The 21,383-nt window shown below is 43.7% G+C and overlaps 1 protein-coding gene across 1 annotated transcript in view; it reads left to right on the plus strand.

Annotated features, from left to right (window-relative positions):
* Positions 1-21,383, plus strand: part of COLQ (collagen like tail subunit of asymmetric acetylcholinesterase) — a 452,986-nt gene that overhangs the window by 421,562 nt on the left and 10,041 nt on the right. Inside the window, 2 exon segments of the mRNA XM_078662856.1 lie at positions 1,075-1,198; positions 7,647-7,749. Of these exon segments, the coding sequence (XP_078518982.1) occupies positions 1,075-1,198; positions 7,647-7,749 (227 nt within the window).

A 21,383-nucleotide genomic window follows, 5' to 3' on the forward strand; every position in this document is an offset into this window, starting at 1 on the left:
GCTAAGCGCAAATATCTCCAAAAGCTAACACCTGCCCTGAGCTGTTCTTAGCCATGTTATCCAATGGGAGGTGGATAACATGGCTAAGAGCATTAGCTCGGTAATGCATGAATATCGCTGACTTTTCAGCGATATTCATGCATTGCGGCCGTTTTTTATCACATTTGCGATAAACCTTGGTAATACCAAGGTTTATCTGCGATAAAAATCGCCGCAGCTCAGCGGTAAAATTTTGTCTCTAACCAAGCAATAGCGATAATTATCGCTATTGCTTGCTAATATACCCCTGTGTTTTGTATGAAAACCAAGTAACTGTACTTTAAACAGAAAAGTGACTCACTTACCTTTGTATTGAAGGATCCGCAGTGTGATATGTAGGCATATCACCTCTAGTAGACAATGTAATCCAAAAGTATTCCAAAAGCATTCTCTATGTATTTTAAACTATTTTAAAAGCAAATACAAACGTGGAACAATTGAAATTTTAACCACAACTGCATTCCCTTGTAAAGCTTTGCATTTGAAAGCATATTTCACTTACCTGTGCCAAGATCTGCTTGGTTCTAGAAAAACATAAGTTTATCTTTTTTTTTTATACTTACCCGATTGGTCAGGATTCTGTCTATTGGTGTGTGCCTTAGCCTTGATTGAGTGAATACAATAAATGCTTAACACACCCTCCAGACAAGCCTAACTGATTGACCACTCTACCACAAAGAGAGCTGTTAGTGATCATCTATTTTAGCCTCTGCTATACCTCTGGGGATCCCCTGCACTCTGTGCACACTATACCTTACATTGGTATAGTATGTACAGAGCCAGCTTCCTGCAGTAGTTCACGTCTTTAGAGTTGGCGTGACTCTGAGCACAACTAGACTATGTGCTATAGTGTTAGAGCGAGTACTTCCATTGCCCATTAAACATATTGGCAAATATTGAATGCCCGTGCCCATCTGGTCTCCTCCAATTCCTGCCTACCTTTTACACCACAGATAGGGATCCAGCTTTACTATGGCTCTACTCTGGTTTTTGTGACAGTAAACTCAAGAATGCTCTCTTTTGTCTCATGTGCAGCCCACCCCGTGGCGCCCAGTGGACTTTCCAGTGGAGGACAGCAGTAGCAGCTGTGGCGATGGCTTTGTGCAGAATGGAGAGGAGTGTGACGATGGAAACCGGATTGTGACCGACAGCTGCGTCAGTGAGTGTGGCATAGCGGTGGATATATGTAAAATATATATATGTAGTGCAATAATGTTCTGTACAGATTGGGTAGTGAGGATTTAACATATAATCTGCAAGACATAGAAATTTGATTATTGATACCTTCTATTCGGGAACTAAAATAGAAAATCCCTGCTATATTTGCAGTGCTGTATACATTCGACTGGATTCCTGTTCTGAAGTCTAACTTTTTGACCGTTTTTTAAACCGCAGACCAGCTTTGTGCTTTAGTGAAAAAAGGAGGGCATTCTAATTGCAGTACTTGGAGGACAGTATTGCATTTTATCAGGGTGAAGGCCTAGCAAGGCAGTGCTTAATTCCTCCTCTTGGTAATACTGCGCATGGTCATCGACTCCATCTTCAGATCGTTTTTTCCGCTGACTGGTTCAGGTGTAATCTCTCGCACTCCGGTTTGAGACTCCTCGGACTCCCTTTGGTTTTTTAGTAGATCTCCACTCAACGGTATTGCCTCAATCACGTAGTTTCATTGCATATGAACGATCATCCTTCTGCTTAACAGGTCTTCGGCTCGCTTCCTTGTCCCTTCCTCCACTTCTAATGTCCTTCGGAGGAGACCTGCTAATGGAACCAACTCTGTTCCGCTTCTGTCTGAATTGTCGTTCTAAGTATCCCCATACCAACCAACACTCCTGTATGCAACTTATGCGTCTCGCCCGATCATCGAGTGGAAAGCTGTGAGGCCTGCAAGTCTTTTCAATCAAAAAAGACTGTTCGAGATTGACATGCTCGATGCAAATAAATGCTGCATAGGCAAACAGAAAATGTACTGGACATCTTCGGTCGAAAACAAGGAGGAAGAAGAGGAAGCTTCTGCTGCACAAGAGGAATCACTATGTACCCATGATTCTGATTCAGAGTCCCAATCATACCAGGACTCTGTTCCCCCTTCAGTCAGCACAGAAGCATTGGACAGTGAGTACATTTACCCCCGATGCAAAGCCAAAACATTGATTCCAACCGAAAAGACTGCTCACAGTCCGCCACTGCAAAAAAGCCATGGTGTGCATTGAAAAATGGACTCAGAACCCCTGCCCTCTGGTTCAGCTCTGAAAGTTCGGCCTGCAGCAGGGGCCTCCACCTCCTCCACATCTGGGTCTACAACCACTTGACCACTGGTTTCGTCACCGAAACAAAAACATGTTATTTCTGATCCGAACATAACTCCCCCTACATCGAAGCTTACTCCACCGAAGTGTTTCACGTTCAGATCGAAAACTCCACCAGAGCTGATCCTGATGTTATGCAGGAAAGACTTGATCTGAACTAGAAAAAGCTCCAGATTCAACCTGGAACTAAGAAAATAGTGTTTCGGTCCACAAAAACTTAATTCTTCTAAGAAACAATTGACTATTGAAGAGGCTTTGGATGTTCCTCTAAATCCTCCAAAGAAGAAGAAAAAGGATGCTACAACTAGCTCTATAAACATCGTTATTCCATCACCTAACCCACTAACCCACCATCCACTCCACCACCTCACTCACATGCATTTTCTGAGCCAGGTGACATATCTCCTCACTCACCCATAATATAACATGAGGATGACATACCACGGTTGTATGACATTACAACGCGGGCTTTTACCACGGGTGCCATTACAATGCTTTTTTTACAACGCAAGTTGTTACAACGACCTGCGCTGTAACTGCTGGATAGTGGAATAGTTTAATTTTCTATTCCAACTCAAGCCCACGTTACAGTAGGGAAGGTGTTGGAATAGAAAATTAAACTATTCCTTAAGCAAGAGCGCCCTCCAGCACAAGTCGTAGCGACTTGCGTTGTAATAGCAGCGTTTTTATGGTAATGCGTAGTAATGCCCGCGTTGTAAAGGCTGTTCCCCCATACCACAAAATATACACCCAGGGAATGTATGGGATGACTATGATGCTGAATCACAGGGGGATACGGACCCTGATCTATATCCCGCAGGACCATCACCACCTGATGACGCTTCTGTATATCAGGATTGGATAGCAAGGGCAGCAGCTTTCCACCAGGTCCCCTTTATAAAGACACTATAGAAAAAGAAAAGAGCTTCCTCTTTGAAACTGTACCTAATGCTCAGAGGAGGGCACAATACCAACCACCCATTAAAAGTACAGTACATCACCCATAGGAGATTTTTAAGGACCCTGTCAAAGCAATAATTAAACCACCACCATAGACAAAAAATATAAGGGTGAACCATCCAATTCATTATATATAGTAGAGGTCAGTTAACCCTAGACTCCCTGGTTGTCTCTAATGGGAGAACAAGGTCGAACTCCCAAACTTCAGGAGATGCACCCCCCCAGAGAAAGAATCTAAACAAATAGATGCTACCAGAAAATGGTTAGCTGCACAAGCAGCTAACCATTGGCGCATAGCCAACAGCCAGGCTCTATTATCTAAATATAACAGAGTCACTGGGACAAAATGGAGGGGCTCCTCCAACACCTCCCAGAGGAACACAGGAAATTGTTGATGAGGGAAAGCTCATTACCAACATCTCTCTAAAATGTGCTTTAGATGCAGCTGACACTGATGCTCGATGGATAAACACTGGCCTCCTACTGCGCATACACACTTGTCTCCTTGTCTCAGGATTCCAGCCTCAGATACAACACACACTTTTACACCTGTCATTTGATAAGGAACATCTTTTCGAGCCTCAAGTGGACAAAGCCCTTGAAAATATGAAAAAGGACACCACGGTCGTAAAATCAAGGGGCGCTATGCAAACAAGCACATACTGTGGTTTCTTACGTATTCCGAATTATAATCAAGATTCAAGATCTACCACCTCAGATAACACTGGTTTAGCATGCACAAACCAGGGACAAACCTCTACTCCAAAACATTTTACAGAAGTTCCTACAGGGGAAACCACTTGAAACGAAGAGCTCGCATGAGTAATACCTATACTTCAAACAACAATACCAAGCAATGACTGCCTTACCATTCCCCACACCACCCAACACCTGCCCGGGTCGTATTCAAAACTTTTTCCATATTTGGAAATCAATCACATCAGATCAATGAGTGTTAGATATTATCCAATATGGTTACTGTCTGGAGGTCATTACAACTCCTCCAAATATCCCACCTCGCAAACACAAACTGTCCATTCAACATCAAATCTCCTACAGCAGGAAAAAGCAGCTCTATTACAAAAAGGAGCAATAGAACCAGTTCAACAACAATATCAGGGAAGAGGAGTATACTCCCTATATTTCCTTATTCCCAAAAAAGATGGGTCGTTACCCCCCATTCCTGATCTCAGACCACTAAATCACTACATCATACCAGAGCACTTCCTTATGGTCACTCTTCAGGAAATGATATCTTTGCTACAAAAAGGAGATTTCATGACTGCCTTAGCCTTAAAGGACGCCTAATTCCATATACCTATCCATCCCGTACACAGAATGCATCTAAGGTTTCAATTCCAAGGAAACGATTATCATTTCAAGGTTCTTCTTTTTAGAATTACCACCACAACAAGGGTATTCACAAAATGTCTAGCTGTAGTGGCAGCACATCTATGCAGACAAAACATACATGTTTTCCCATATTTAGAAGACTGGTTAATAAAAGCAACCAGCCTCAGCCTTTGCAAACAAAATACTGCACAAACCCTTACTCTTCTACATCAATTAGGGTTCACTATCACTACAGAAGTTACATCTACGACCAACTACCATACAGTCGGACCGAGGAGCCTTGCTCAACTCACATTCAGCATTGGCATACCCAAATCCAGAATGGATCAACAGTTTAGTCACAATAATACAAACATTTTTATGATTTTTAGGCATGATGGCATCCTGTGTTTCAGTAGTCCCACATGCGAAACTACACAGAGACCTCTTCAGGAATGTTTCTCTCATCAATGGACTCAATCACTGGGTCATCTGCATGATCTAGTGTTGGTAGAGAGCTGCACTCACCACTCTCTGCAATGTTGGAATCCGCAGAACGTCTCCAAGGGGCAGCCGTTTCAAGACCCAGTTCCACAAATAATTCTCACAGCAGATGCTTCCCTAAGTAGTTGGGGGGCTCATCTCCAAAGCTGTTCCCCTAGCAGTAAAAGCCTTTCTACCTCACCTACAACACAATGCTGTCCTAATTCGAACAAACTATAGGATGACTATGTATTACTATGTATCACATACAAAAACGGGGGGTGAGAGGAGCACACTTTCTCCAATTATCTTGGTTAGCACGGAAAATATGGAGCATAGCAATACATCACAACATTCATCTCTTAGCAGAACATGACAAGCAACCAAGCAACAGGACACGCAACCAAGTTGCGGACTTACTAAGCAGGACCCAACAACAAGTCCACAAATGGAACGCCACACTACAGTCCTTCTACCATACTTCCAAAAAGATGGGGTTCCCACAAATAGGTCTGTTTGCAACCAGAGAAAATGCAAAATGGAAAACCTTTGCAAACAGGTACCCATACCAACAATCCAAGGGCAATGCTCTATGGGTGAACTGGTCAGGGATATTTGCCTACACTTTTCTGCCTCTCCCATTACTCATGTTTGTGGTCAGGAAGGTAGTCAAACATCTCTTGCAATGATACTTTTTGCACCAACTTGGGCACGCCAACCATGGTTTCAACACTCTTGGAGAGCTCCCTAGTCCCAAATGAGAAGCTCCACCTCAACCCGGACCTTCTCACAAAGAAAAATTGTACATTAAGACACCCCAATCCCATGTAAATGAACATTTCAATATGGCTTGGACATTCTTAAGAAAGCGTGCAAACCTGCCACAAGGCAGTGTTATGCAGCCAAATGGAAAAGATTTGTAATTTACTGTTGTAAACAAAATATCAACCCTCTTAATGCAAAAGTACAAACACCGATTACTTACTTATTGCATTTGCAAACCACAGGGTTAGCCTACACCTCTATACGCTTACACCTTGCGGCTAATGCAGCCTATTTGCAGAATAGAGAGCACTTGTCATTATTTAAAATTCCTGTTATTAAGTCTTTTTAAGGAGGGGCTTAAAATTGTTCCGCCCAGGCTTCCTCCTGCACCAGCATGGAACTAACATTGTATTAACACGACTTTTGAACCACTCCACTCTATTGTCAATTGAAATATTTATCATGGAAATCTGCTATCACTTCATTTGGAAGGGTCAGTGAAGTTCAGGCATTAACTCTGGAGGATCATTTCTTCCAACTAATAGGGACAAGGAAGTACTTCGAACAAATCTTAAGTTCCTCCCAAAGGTAGTTTCAAATTTTCATACAAATCAATCCATTGACTCACCTATTTTTTCCTGTAACCAGATTCCATTGCTGAAAGGGCATTACACACGTTCGATGTCAAAAGAGCCCGAATGTATTATATTGACAGAACTAAAACTTTCATAAAGATAAAACAATTATTTATTGCCTTCACACCTCCTCATATGTAAAAGGCAATTTCAAAGTCAGGCCTTTCAAGATGGATAGTTAAATGCATCCAAACTTGCTATGCTAAGGCAAAACTACTTTGACCTGTTCCTCCTAAAGCTCACTTCACTAGGAAAATTGGAGCTTCCATGGCATATTTAGGGAACATTCCTATTGCTGATACTTACAAAGCAACAACATGGTCCACTCCACACACGTTCACAAAACATTATTGTGTAGATGTCTTTGCACGTCAACAAACCAATGTTGGCCAATCTGTTCTAAGAACTCTCTTTCAAACAACTACAACCCCCACAAGTAAACCACTGCCTATTGGGAGGAACTGCTTTACAGTTTGGGCAAACCATGTGTATCTACAGCACACATGTCTTGATTAACTTATGTTACTTACCGTGTAAGCATCTGTTCTTGGCATGTAGTTCTGTAGATTCACATGTGCCAGTCCTCCTCCCCAAAAACCCAGTGTAGGTTGCAGTTCATATACTTTATATACTTACATCATTCTATTGCATGGCCATCACATTGCTAATACATATCACTATTACATTTTCACCTACCTACGACAAAACAATCTAAAGATGGCGTCGATAACCATGCACAGTATTTCCAAGAGGAGTCACACAGCCTCCTGACTCAAAGAAAATGTTTTGGAACAAAAACAGCTTGTACTCATCCGAGCCCAACACTTGATGGCATACTTATGCAAAGCATGTGAATCTACAACACTACATGCCAAGAACAGCTGCTTACAGGGTAAACAACATAATCCTTACTTTTTTTTAAAGAATGGTGGACCCCAGGTTAAGAACCACTGATTTAAAGTGTGTTTGGCTATTGATTGTGACTTTGTTTCAAGCGTTCAACATTTGAAGCATATATAGCCATTTTTCTGTAAACGATTCATACCCAAACGACTCTTGAGACTTCCGCTGAATTAAGCCTTCTCTGCAATAAGGTACATACCCGACTTTGTTTCTTTTTCAGAGTGCAAACGTGCCTACTGCGGGGACGGCTTTCGACAGGAAGGAGTAGAAGAGTGCGACGGAAAGGACTTTGGATCTCAGACATGCAGGACATATCTTCCAGGGTATGGCCATTTAAAAAAAAAAAAGTTTGGAGCATTTATTTTGACCTTGTATAATATATGAAATAACTTATTATAGGAGGGAAAAACCTCTCACAGGTTTGTCCTTTAGTTTAAGGATCTGTTTGTACTTTCGAGACACATTGGCAAGCAGTTCTCATTATCACTGCATTTTGCAAAGCGTAACACTGGAGTTAGAACGAGGAAAATCTAAGTTCCAGTATTATTCAGAAACGTGGCACGTATCAAGTATTGAAACTGATCAGGATTGTTGTATATGGCGCTCACTGAAGAGATTATGAGCATAATTGGGGGTTATTGCTGATATCTTGAATTATGCAGGTGGCGTCTCTTTTCTCCTGTTAATCTCTTTCAAAATAAGAGACTGAGGGGCATATTATCAAGAAACGGCGATAACATTATCCCCGCTTTAGCGGTAGAAAACTGCTGCTAAAGCGGTGATAATGGGCTTGATAATACGCCCTTGTGAATTCCCATAGCAGCCCATGTTATGGTGTGAACATGGGCTTCTATGGGAATTCTCTACAACATATTATCAAGCCTATTATCGCCGCTTTAGCGGCAGTTTTCTGCCGCTAAAGCGGCGATAATGTTAACGCCGTGCTTGATAATATGCCCCGAGCACTATGCAGGGGTCGGGATTGATTTTGCATGGCATCTGTGTACTATGGAGAAAGCAAAACCAGAAGGCGGCTTTTCTGTCTTTGGGCGTTTGGTGCCGAGGATGAGGCTAACATTTTGTTTCTGCAGAATACAATGTTTCAGCCTTTTATCGCAATCCCATTATTGAAGCATTAGCAGCAATGGAACTTGTGAATTTATAGCATTTATTATCATGGGATCATAGTGAAAATTCAGAGTTTTAAATCTGATATATGACAATTAACAGTAAAACTGCCTTTGAAAGCGCGCTTTAGGCATTTAGTAGAGCAGATTAGAGAAAATGCATAAGTAGATAATGCTTCAGAGGCATTGCTCTAAAGACAGGTAGCTGGGGAAAATTTAAAAATATATATTTCTCATCAATTACTTTGTAGAACCCAGTTTATGTTCTCTATTTCTGTGTATCAAAGGAATTTGCAGAACAAGCAGCAACAACACTCTTAGTTCTAGCAATGTACTTATTTGAAATGTATATTTTTTTGTTAGAAGAACAACCATTTTCCTGGATTCAAAGTTTCTGTCATAGCTGAAGAGCTGTGTCCCAATGACCGAGAAGGTGGGGGTGGCGTGTGTGTGTCCACTGAGCCTTTTCACTGCTTATCTGTGTTTTATAGCCGAGGACCATCACATTGTTTTAATACAGAATGTGGCCATTACTGTATTACAGTGTACAGCCATCACTAAACTTCTGGATGTGTGTGTCTTTGTACAGCAGTATACGCCCATCTTAGTACCAGTCCACAACGTGTGGTCTTCCTTAATCCACAGAATAAGGCCATTTTGCCCCACTTACTATAGAATATTTCCTTTGGTGCCTGAAAGTACACCCAACAGTGTGCAGAGAATATGAACAGCTTTACCATAGAGTATATTTAGCTCTACCATTTAATATGCCATTGACCAGTGCTTCATTTTTGGCGATGATTGCAGATGATGGGCACCAGCACCCATTTTTGGAGACCAAGGGTCCCATTACGGTTTGGCGGTGCGGCACCAGGTCCACCCTAAAGCTAAAGGGTGGTCAGACTGCCCGCCAGATTAGGAGTTAACTCCTGTGTGGCGAACTTTGTTTTTGACGTTCCCATGGCAATGCCGTGAAAATGGGCACCGCAATGGGAAAGCCAAAGAATATCCTGCACGCATGGATTGAAACGTCCTTGCTGTGCGGGAACTGATGAGCATGCACACAGGGCGTAAGGCACCAGGGGGCCCTGTAGGGCACCCTTTGCTTCCTCTCTACTATGGTTTTCATGGCGGTGGAACCACCATGAAAAATGTGGAGGAGAGGAAACTTGTAATATGCTTGGCGGGACTGCTGCGGTACAGCCAAGCATATTACTGACTGCCGCAACACCGCCAGGGAATGGTGGTTCCCTGATGGCTGCGGCGTTCCCACCACCCATATCGTAACAGGGCAGTCGGAAGCACACCCCCTAAGTCTGGCTGTCCGTAGACCACCGGGGCCCAGGACTTATTTTTCATCATTAGGCTTTGAGTGAGAGCAAGAAAGATATTGATATAAAATTGTTTGTATAGCGCGCAAATGCCAACAGCATCTGGGTGCTGCTGTCTGGAACACTGATAATGGAGCAACACAAAAGTAATAAGCCTATCAAAAGGAGCAAAAACTAGTCACATCAAGCTGGGGAAGATTAGGCCTATTAAAAGACCTATCGCTACTTACAATGTGCAGGAGAATAACCAGGTTTTAAGGTGTTTTCTGAAACAGAGTAAGTTAGACTGGCCTCTGATGTGTTCAGTAGGTTATTCCAGAGTTGTGCTTTGATGTGAATAAAGCTTCTGCCTTCCCACTTTTTTCTTCTGATTTGACAGATATTGACTGTCTTGGAGTTGGTAGCGCGCAAGGTTCTTCTGGAATTATACCAAGCTAAGTTTTTTCAGATATGCTGGGCTGTCATCGTACAGAGTCTTGTGTGCCAGACAAAGCCTTGTAAATCACTCTTTTCTTTACAGAAAGCCAGTGGAGCTCTTGTAGCTTCCAATACAGGCTTAAACGTAGGAATTTTCTATAGAAGCTGGGCCGCTGCATCCTGTAGGCATTTGAGTTTCTTCAGAGCATGCTGATGGATGCCTAAATAAAAGGCAGTACAATAGCAGCACCAAGGCGGTAACTACTGATTTTTAAAGTTCATATGGGATGAAGGGAAGAGTTTTCTTTATCATGCATAACAGAAAAAAACAGGGAGATGTGAGTTTAACCGCTTCGCCGCGGCGGCCATTCCGCCGGGGTGCGGCCGTATCTGACGAGAGCGCAGTTCGGATGGCCCCCGGCCGTCCTCCGCACACGCCCACTGTGACGTCGGACGGCCGTTCGATACATGGGAAAGGTTAATAACTGTGCTTTAAAAGACAGATCGGGATAAAAAAATTCCTACATTCCTGACCCAGGATACCGGATTGGGAAGAGTACCAAGCATCTCAGGCCACCATGATTGATCCCAAAATGAAAGGTCCTCACCAAAAAGGAGAACCTCAGTTATGTCTGAATGTAACATAAGACAATTATTGCTCCTCCATTAGTGTCTATACAGCTCTTAAAGTGCTGTGCAGTCTCATCAGCATCATTCGAGGTGGATGCACCAGTTTGAGAATCATCCGCAGATGTTAATGGGGTGAAGTCAAAAGAACGCATCAGTTTTGTCAAGGGTGCCACATAAATATTAAAGTGTGAGGATCAGTGATCAACCCTGAGAGAGAACCCAAAGAGAATGCCAGAGGGAGAAAAGAGAGGAGCAAGAGAAAGATGGGAAAACATTGATAAAGGGAGAAAGAAGAAATGAAAAAGAACTTGCAAGAGTGAAATACAGAGTCAGGAAGTGTAGGATGGTAGAGGAGAGAGGCATGAAGTGGCATCGGTACAACCTAAGTGTGCAAGTCAATAAGCTTGGCACTCCCATTAGAGGATACAAGTACGCAGGGGCATCTGAACTACAGGGTCAACTGGACATAACTTGTTAAAACTAATATTTAGTTTTATTTAGTGTACTAGTCTGCGACCCGTTATTTAAAACCAAATAAAACTTACATACAAATAAAAAAATACTTATTTATGGTCATCAAATGGACCATTGAAATGTTTCCAAAATCTACTGATCACAACTATTTTCTCCAGTTTAGTTAAATTCAGTTGCCCGTCTAAATTTGATAATATGCAATTCATCCTAATTACCGAAAACATAGTTCAATATACATTTGCCTTTCATTACTACATTGTGTAGAATAAATTAAAATATGAGATGCAGTTTCAACAAATGCAAATCCTTTATAATTGTGCTAATTTAGGAATACTTCACCGGGCCCCGTTAGGCTCTTGAGTAGTTGAATGACAGCATTGAACATTAATTTGTGTAAAGTATTCCCTATACAAGGTCCTGGAAAAGTACAGATAAAATGGCTTAAATTGCATACAGTTTCAGTTTATTTTATTATGCTACAGAACTCCTACGGAGGGTCACATAACAAAACATAAAACAGTAATAAAACCATGATACATAGGACTTTTGTATTCCAATAAACTAAACTGATACTGCATACACACACAGACACACACTCACAAATTAAATATAATAAGCCCACTCTATCTGTTTCTTTAGAAGAAAGATACATTGTGTAGGAAGCTGGCCCTTTATATAGTTTAACAAAAAGTAGTACTCTGTGTAAAGACACCAGGTATCCCTTATAAGTGGACAGGGGCTTGCTTTAACAATCCCAAGGTGCTCGATTTGTGGTAGTGTGGTTGAGCAGTTTAGGCTTATCAGAGGGGCGTGTTAGGAATTTTTTGCTCCTACAGAGTCAATAAATGATGCACAGACTCAAGAAGCAGAGTAGTGAGTAGTGAGTATTGAGTGCAGAGTAGTGAGTAGTGAGTAGTGAGTGCAGAGTAGTGAGTAGTGAGGGCAGAGTAGTGAGTAGTGAGTGCGGAGTAGTGAGTAGTGAGTGCAGAGTAGTGAGTAGTGAGTGCTGAGTAGTGAGTGCAGAGTAGTGAGTAGTGAGTGCAGAGTAGTGAGTAGTGAGTGCGGAGTAGTGAGTAGTGATTGGTGAGTGCAGAGTAGTGAGTAGTGAGTGCAGAGTAGTGAGTGCAGAGTAGTGAGTAGTGAGTGGAGAGTAGTGAGTAGTGAGTAGTGAGTGGAGAGTAGTGAGTAGTGAGTGCAGAGTAGTGAGTGCAAAGTAGTGAGTAGTGAGTGCAGAGTAGTGAGTAGTGAGTGCAGAGTAGTGAGTAGTGAGTAGTGAGTGCAGCGTAGTGAGTAGTGAGTGCAGAGTAGTGAGTGCAGAGTAGTGAGTAGTGAGTGCAGAGTAGTGAGTAGTGAGTGCAGAGTAGTGAGTAGTGAGTGCAGAGTAGTGAGTAGTGAGTAGTGAGTGCAGAGCAGTGAGTAGTGAGTGCAGAGTAGTGAGTGCAGAGTAGTGAGTGCAGAGTAGTGAGTGCAGAGTAGTGAGTAGTGAGTAGTGAGTGCAGAGTAGTTATTGCAGAGTAGTGAGTAGTGAGTGCAGAGTAGTGATTGCAGAGTAGTGAGTGCAGAGTAGTGAGTAGTGAGTGCAGAGTAGTGAGTGCAGAGTAGTGAGTGCAGAGTAGTGAGTGCAGGTGCAGAGCGAGTGTGCAGAGCAGTGAGTGCAGGTGCAGAGCAGTGAGTGCAGGTGCAGAGTGAGTGTGCAGAGCAGTGAGTGCAGGTGCAGAGCAGTGAGTGCAGGTGCAGAGCGGTGTGTGCTGTTGAGTGCAGAGTGCTGTTTATTGGCAATGTAAATGACAATGCCATTTATTTATGATTTAAAGAAAAAAAAAGAAATGTCATGAGCAATGCCAATAGCTCTACCTTTAATGATGCAGAGACCATTGCATTGTAAATGCTTGTTATATATATTTCAACACCAAGAACTTCGCAATTGTGTAAGTACTTTTGAAGTTATCACTTTAGAGTTTTAGAAATGTTAGCAAACAGTGCGTTGTTACGTTGCAATGCTTTCCTATGGAGAGAAGAACATTTACTGCATACAGGTATTTGCAATAGGATGCAAAAGGACCCCTTTAGATCATGAGGTGTCAGGAGGCCAAGGTCCTAAGTTCCACCAGCAGTTGGGTTTTACCTGGCCTGGTTTGTCCAGGTGCAGAGGTGCTGGACGGGTTGGTAGCCTTGAGCGTTACCCTGTAGGCAAAGAAGAGGGCCACCTAGAAATAGGCTAAAGCTTTAGGGGGCACAATAAACTCCGACTCATCTCTTTCATCACACGTCAGTGCAGTATTATTTTCATTTGTTATGATACTGTGAACAATCTGGAAAATCCTACCTTTTATACCTGTAACATCTAACTCAATTCTTTAACAACTAAACTATTGTACTGGCCTGTTTGTGTGTTTCCAAGGAAACCTCCTTGCTGAATTACAGCTTATTCAAAATCTACCTCTCCACACGCCCTACAAGCTCTGTAAATTTGACCACATCATAGAGGCATGAGCTATCCATTTGCCCCCAAACGAGCTACAAATTTGGTTTAAGGCCCTTATGCATTACCCATAGGAATTTTTTCCAACCTTGAAAAATCTGAACTGAAGAACCTCTTGGTTCCTGACACCCCTACCTGCACCTTGCACTCCACTCACCTCATGCTGTTTTCGGTACCACGTGCTAGATAGAGAAGGCAACACTTTGCGAACACCCTCTTTTCATGATCGGGCTCGCTAGTTGTAAACATCAGTCTCTCTGAATATATTAGCCCTGAAAACCACCTGTTCTTCAGATGGGTACTGAAAAATGTGAATATAATGGCTGTATAATAAGGCGGACGGGATATCGGCCATGTTTGTGATCGAGAAATCTGCTCCAAAACTAAGAACGTCCAGCATTTAATATGATGACGCCATTTTGAAACATCTGACTTTTAAATCTGAAGCTATTACAGTTAGTATGCTCTATGTTCTATGGCATTTGAAGTAGTGTATTGGTTAAATAAGACGCCAATGTAATCGGTGTAATACGCAGCACATTTTCTTTTCTGTCCAGATCAGTCGGATGGAAACGCGCTTACATTCAGATTAGGGGTGTGCGGAATTTGCGTAATCGCATTACACAAATCTCCGCGAACACGCAGAAATTTCGCGAACACGCGGAATTGCTTGTTCGCTATGGTTTTTTCCTGTTCGCAATCACTGTTTGCTTGCTCAGGGGGAAAAATCTCGTGAACACGCATTTTGAGATCGCGAACAAGCACAGAATTTTGGGCAATTTTGCGTTCTCCGCGGAATGCGAAATTATCCAAATTCCACAAATTCCGCAAGCGTAATGCCTAATTCAGATCACAAATATCGAGGCCATTTAAAGGAGATACTACCACACACTCTTCACTTTCACCTCCCACACACTGCATAAGGTTCTGTAGTTTTATTGTATCCATCTTAATCAATAACCAGGTGATGACAGGAACTATTTAATGAGGGGAACCCATATGGGTCGTTATACCCAAAGTCACAATCTATTCTATAGGACCTGTAGAATCTACAAAAACACAGTATAACGGCTCTGACTTGTGCGTTAGGCTTCAGCGTGCCACCATAGTTCATGCCATCATTCCATGAATTGTAGACATCTTGCAAAAACTAACTTGTGGCATCGGACTAGCATCTACAGCTTGTGCCCAAAGACAGGGTTGACCAGGCAGAGCCTTGCCAAGATGTTTGAAGGAGGGGCTTAATACTGCCAACAGTCTTTAACTACAGGTAATTCTGTACAACACTTTTTATGTATGGCACAGATGTTGATCCTTTGTACTTAATGGGGATTGTTCTCTTGGCCAGTATGACTATAAATGCCAACATCAAAACAGCCAACCTATCCCGTCAGTGCAATTAGAAGGAGCAGCTTTATTGCTAGTGTCTAATACTGGGCTGTGATTTTTCAAAGCAGTTTCCTACTCAGTCCTATCAGTTTTACGCCAAGGGTGGATTTTGATAGGATGATCTGACTGTATCAGAGGTAAAACTTTGTCAAGACTTACTACTGGGTTGTTTATAAAGACTCTGTCATGAGTCTAATTGGCCCTGTGGGTAGGTTGATTGACTATCTGTCTAAGATCACGACTGCTGAGGCAGTCTACCAGATGCTCAGTTTCCAAGCTTTCTTGGAGTTCCAAAAGAAAAGTAAAATCCCATCGGAGAGTAAAATTAGGAAACTCCATGCAAGTTTCTGAACAGACATAACAAAAAACAAAAATCCTCACACACTTTGTATGGGTTGTGTTCCCAATTACGTCTAAGTGCAGGAATACCTGTTTCGAAAAATGTCAGAAAGCACTGTTACGTTTCGTGAAGGTATCCATTTGAGCAGGTGACGGGAGGATGACCTCAAGAAGCAGCGGTACAAGGAGGCGCAGGAGGCGAAAAGAGAAGCCATTACAAATCTCAGAAAGGGAGATCCAGGGAGCAGAAGAAGCATAAGAAAAGTCATCACTCTAGGTAGGTGCACTGTTTGAAAGGCGCTCATCATTGACAATGAGTACAGCGTCGATTATATGCGTCTTGACATTGAGAACCCCCACGACTTCAAGGAGACATCATTTGCTGTTGGGGTGCTGTGCCTCAAGAACCATGACTCCAGTTGTGAGATCATAGTAACATTGAAGCGCAACATTGAGAAGACTTCCATTTACATCACCTTCTCTGGCAGCATTTCTGATTTGTTCAAAGACCCTGATTATTTTCTTTCCAGATGATCTAATTCAGACTCTGCTTTCTCCTCTACCCATTTCCAAAACTATTTTGATTTCTAGCAACATGATTCCCCCTCCAAAGCACTGTCTTCCCAGCCATTAGTGGTATCCACGCCTAAAACCTCCTCTCCTGAGATGAACTTTGGGAAACACTCCTCTTGTGTTGCTAGGATTCACTGTGCCTGCACCAATGGGTGACATAACACAGGATCAACCTCTGTGAACTAAATGAAGGAGAAGGACACCCTCTGCTTCCCCTTTGAGGTATTCTAATGCTGGTTTCTACAGAGACACCTCAACCTCTTACACTTCAACTTCACCTCCAGACTCACCCTTTAGGGTTTCCCTGATACCGAATTTGAATACTTCCTTAGAGGTATTAATACGATACATGACAAAAACTGAACATTCCCAGGGGGGCATCCCAGACTACATATTATGGAGTATTTGCAGCTGGGGACTCAAGCCAGAACATTACTACATCTGGTCCTGTGTTTTGCAGAGATTGCAGAGGAAAACATCTTTACAATAGCTACCACAAAGGCAGCAATGTGTTGCTTTTAAAGAATTCCAAAGCACCTGAACTGGGCCTACATTTCCTTTGTGCAGCTCCAAAGCCAAATTCTGTGGTCATTTCAGTGATAAGGAATGCAGTAGCTCCAGACATACTGATGCTACCTAACGAAAACCCTAATTGGATTTCTTAGGGCATAAATTGTGTTGGACTGCAGCAACATCATTCAAAACAGACAGCATAACTGCCATATTGTGCCTTCATGACAGGTCCATTGCAGACGGCCTTCCTAAAGAAAAAAGCAAAGACTACAGGGAGGTAGTTAGGGATGGCCTTGTTCTGTCCAATCAAGTCAGTAGTGCTTCTCTGGACTCGGCGGATTTAGCTGCATCTGGTTTCTGTTAAGGGCTCACACTCTCAAAACTGCACGGTTAAGGCTAATTCCCTGAAATCAAGAGGCTTAAACAAATATATGAAACATGATGTACTTTTGGAGATACTAAATCTTCAGTTTTATGGCTCACTTCTATTCGTGCCTCACACAGATTAGAAGATGCTGAGGACGTCATCCAACGCAGAAATATCAAAGTAATGGGGATGAAGGACACAGAAGACATTTCAAAGACCAATATAAACATGGTGACAGGTATTAACAACCTTATGAGCCTTGTCTAGGCAGCTGCAGCATCAACAGTAGCAATCTCAGTAGTGCCAACAGTACCAGTCACGCCTTTCTCCTAGAAGCCACGGATCCCAACTCCACCATTAACTGGATTCTAGGAGGAAGTCCAGAGGCCAGTCTTGCGAATGACTCCCTCACTTCCTGATATCTGTTATTCTGTTAGGGGGAAGTATTACAAAACACCCAAAGAATGGCAAGGAATTATGTTGGACCTGGCACCGTGGCGTGAGTTTCCCTTCCTCTTTTTGCTGATGTGCCTCAGATGTTTTTGCTGGTGTCCGCTGCTCAGGGCACTGCGCCACGGCCAATCCGTGCCGCAGTGCAAGTGCTCCCAATGTAAAGTGTAACTATGATTGATTTCCATGATTGGTTCATTGGATTTACTGTTAGTCCAGAGTAAAGTGCACCAGGAGTGCCAGGGCTTGTAAATGCCAATACTGCTAGTGGGCCTGCAGCGCTGGTTGCGCCACCCACAGAAGCAGCCTTTTAAAATGTGTCTAGGGTCTGCCATTGCAGAACCTGTGTGCAGTCTGGTACTATCATGCTGGCTGGGCAAGTGCACACACTTGCCAGCCCCTAAACCTTCCCTTTGCTTCATATTAGTCACCCCTCTGGTAGGCCCAAGGGCAGGGTGCATTGTAAGTGTAAGGTAGGACATGCTATGATGTGTGTGGCATGTCCTAATAATGAATTACAGCCAAATTCGTTTTTCACTATTGTAAGGCTACCTGTTCTCTTAGGCCAAGATGGGCTGCTGGAATTATTACACACTATAATCCCAGCAGGCTCAGAGAACATGGTAGAAAGTCACATTTAGTATGCCTGAACTCAGAATAATAAAATACTTCTTTTAGTAAAGTTTATTTTAATATCCTGTGTTTGCAAATGCTACTTTTAGAAAGTTAGCATTTGCTTGCCTAACCATTTCAGCCCGCCTCTGCTAGGATGTGTATCTAACTGTCTGGGATATGTGAGTGACAGGGCTGGGGGATGACAGGTGGTGAATGCAAGGATTACACCTTAGTGGGAGGTGGGAGTGCCCCTGGACTCTGAATAGGGCTGTGCTCTGCCACCAGAATGCTGGCTCCGCCCCCTGGGTAGCGACTGATGACTCAGCCGACACCTGGCCCAGGAAGAGAGAAGCACTGTCAACAAGGTACTCCTGGCTGCCCCTGTCCACACAATGCTGGCTCCACCTCCTGTGGAGCGTCTGATGTGCCTGCCCGTCACACTGAAAGGAGACACCAGAGTACACCCAACAAAGTGCTCAGGGACTGAAAGAACTTATGCAAAGGCCCCCTTGGCCTGTAAGAACAAAGAAAATGCTGTATAAAAGTAGGAGCCCTGCTCCTTGAAAATCAGAATCCTGTTTCCCACAACGAACCTCTGCCCAACTAGAAGGACAAGAAGAAGCTGGAAGGACTGGCCTGCTGCCTGCCTTGCTGAGGAAGGAGAGGAGAAGACTTATGAAAAGACTTTGCTGACTTGTGCTAGAAACTTTCTCCAAGGGCTTGATTGAGCTTGCCCCCTGAACTGAACCCCAGGACTAGTGGGTTCTCCTGTGCTTTGGCTCGTCTGCTATCTGAGGCCGAGTATTTCCTCCCACTGGAGGTGAAGTCTGCTCCCTCTCGCCCCCTCCTAGGGCCGTAGTACCCGGGAGCCAGCCTGCCCTCTTGCCCTTGAGAGCCTCGCTCTACTCAGAGTTGCTCTCTGCCCCTGGGCTAAGGCCGGCCGCTCCTCTACCCCCGCCTGCTACTGGAGTACCTGAGCGCGTCTCTTCAGCCCCTCCCGCCGGAATCCAGGACACGAGAGCAGCCTGCAGCCTGGACGGCCGCCCGTGCATGTCATTGCACCCGGCCACCCCGCTTTGCCCTTTCATCCTAGGAGAGGCCGCGCCGCATTTTGAAGGGACCCCCCCTCTGTACCGTCCGTACTGAGGGCTCCCGTGCTGCGCCCCGCCTCACGGAGATCGTCCGCCTCTGACCAGATCCCTCAGCACTTTCCGGGACGCCGCACACTCGGGGAGTGCACCGCGAGAACCGGAACCCCTTACAAACCACACCGACCACTACCGTGCACAGGGCCTGTCTCGGGCTCAGGGCCCGCAACGTTCTTCTTTCCCCGTAGCCCTGTGCATCGCTTGTGGGTCCAGGTACGTCCCTCGTCTCGACTGTGTGCTTCCCCCTTTGATCACCGCCCGAAGCCCGGCTCAGCCTTGACGGGCCTCACAGCGCCTTTCCCAAGCGCACTCTCACCTCAGAGCCTCGGGGGGAGCAGCGCATCGCCTCGGTGACAGCCCCGTATGCTTCATTGTTGGGAGCGGTACGTCGCGTACCCCGGCTCACGCGAGAAGCGTGAGTATTAGAAGGGGTGCCGGGATTTCACCCGCACAGAGCATGTCGAAGCGCTACGAAGCGCAGGACCAAGTCAGTGAGGTCCCAGAGGGGTAGAAACTTACCTAATCCGCCGAAGAACTGTTTTTGAAGTGAATTTACCTAAAAAGGAACCCTTTTGAACTGTAACAAAGAAACGCTTGCCTAATTACAATCTTGTGGCCCAACCTAAATCGTTATATTGGTCTTGTAATAAGTCTTACCTGCATATATATATTTTTCCATAAAGAGAACGCATTTTTACATATCTACAGCCTGGTGTCCATTTGTGGGGGGTTGGTACATTTACTGTGTGTGTGATTGCAAATGCTTAACTCAGAAACGCCTGAAGAATAGCCTTGGCTGCCCACGCCACACACCTAGAGGGTGAGCAAGGGTAATTCTAAGGGGTCATCCTTCGCCCTGACTTAGAGGAGAGGGTTCCTGCTTGTCACAAGTGAATACTTGCGCCAACCAGAGACCCCCAATTCTAACACATTACCATAGAGATTAGTGCTGAATATTATACTAAACTGTTCTACTTTACATATCAAAGCACCTTCTCCTTCAGTTCCACTGAAGAAGGTCCCAGATTCTCACTGAACCCACTAAAGAATAGAGTCCCAAACTCTACTTTAAAAAAAGGCAACAGGCCCGAAGGAGAAGGCCTTTACTCAAGGTATTTATTGGTTACAGAACCATGGATTACAGACCAATATTAGCTCTGAGACAACAGATGGATCAGAAGATAAAGATTATGTATTATGGCACTTCCCCTATTACTTCCTGAAATGAAGAAAGGAGATTGGGTGTGTACTGTGGACTTACACTATGCTTAATTCCACATTCCTATTCTCGACAGCCACAGGAAATGTCCAGGTTTTGCGCTGGAACAACCCCATAGAGAGTTTCTATCATTTGGAAAAATGTTGATGGTACATGGAATACATGGAAGTGACCTTGGCATACCCAAGGAAAAAGGAGATGTTTATATACCCCCAGCTAGATGATTTGCTGATCAAAGCCAGCAACCCACAATAAGTAGATAGGATTTACCTCCCACATTAAAGCTTCTCAACAGGTTAGAACTGCAACTAAAGATCATGGTAATGGGGGTACTGAGATCCTGCATGTGATCAGGAGAATTCACATTTTTATGACTTCAATGAAGGTCCTTATGATGCAGAACCAGGATTACAAGTAAGTGATCCTACCATTTCCCTCACTTCAAGGCTAGCAAGTTGTTTCCTACCATACAAGTTAAATGATGTGTCTGTTCAAAGGTTTTCCAGATAGCCCTAAAGTGCTGCTATTTAAACTCCCTTTACCAAATGTCGAAACTTCTTCCCATGACCCCTGTGCATAGTCTGCAACTTCTTGTTCCAGTTTTTTGCTTAGCAATCCTTTTTTTAAAATGTTTTTTGGTCTGTTGCTGAAGCCAAGTGAACCTCAATTTGTTTCATGCTTTTTCCCTTCTGTATTTCCATGCTAGTGATAACAGCACTTTACGTATAGAGCAGATATCTGAATCAAAACTCTGTTTGTTGTTTAAACCCTGCTTTGCTAGTACTATTATTCTCTCAGACTTCTTCACATGATAGTCTGTGTAATACATGGTCTGGTTCCTTACACATATTGAACCATCATAATTGTCACTCCAGATAATATT

Source organism: Lissotriton helveticus, chromosome 10 (assembly GCF_964261635.1).
Source record: "Lissotriton helveticus chromosome 10, aLisHel1.1, whole genome shotgun sequence".
Lineage (NCBI taxonomy): Eukaryota > Metazoa > Chordata > Amphibia > Caudata > Salamandridae > Lissotriton > Lissotriton helveticus.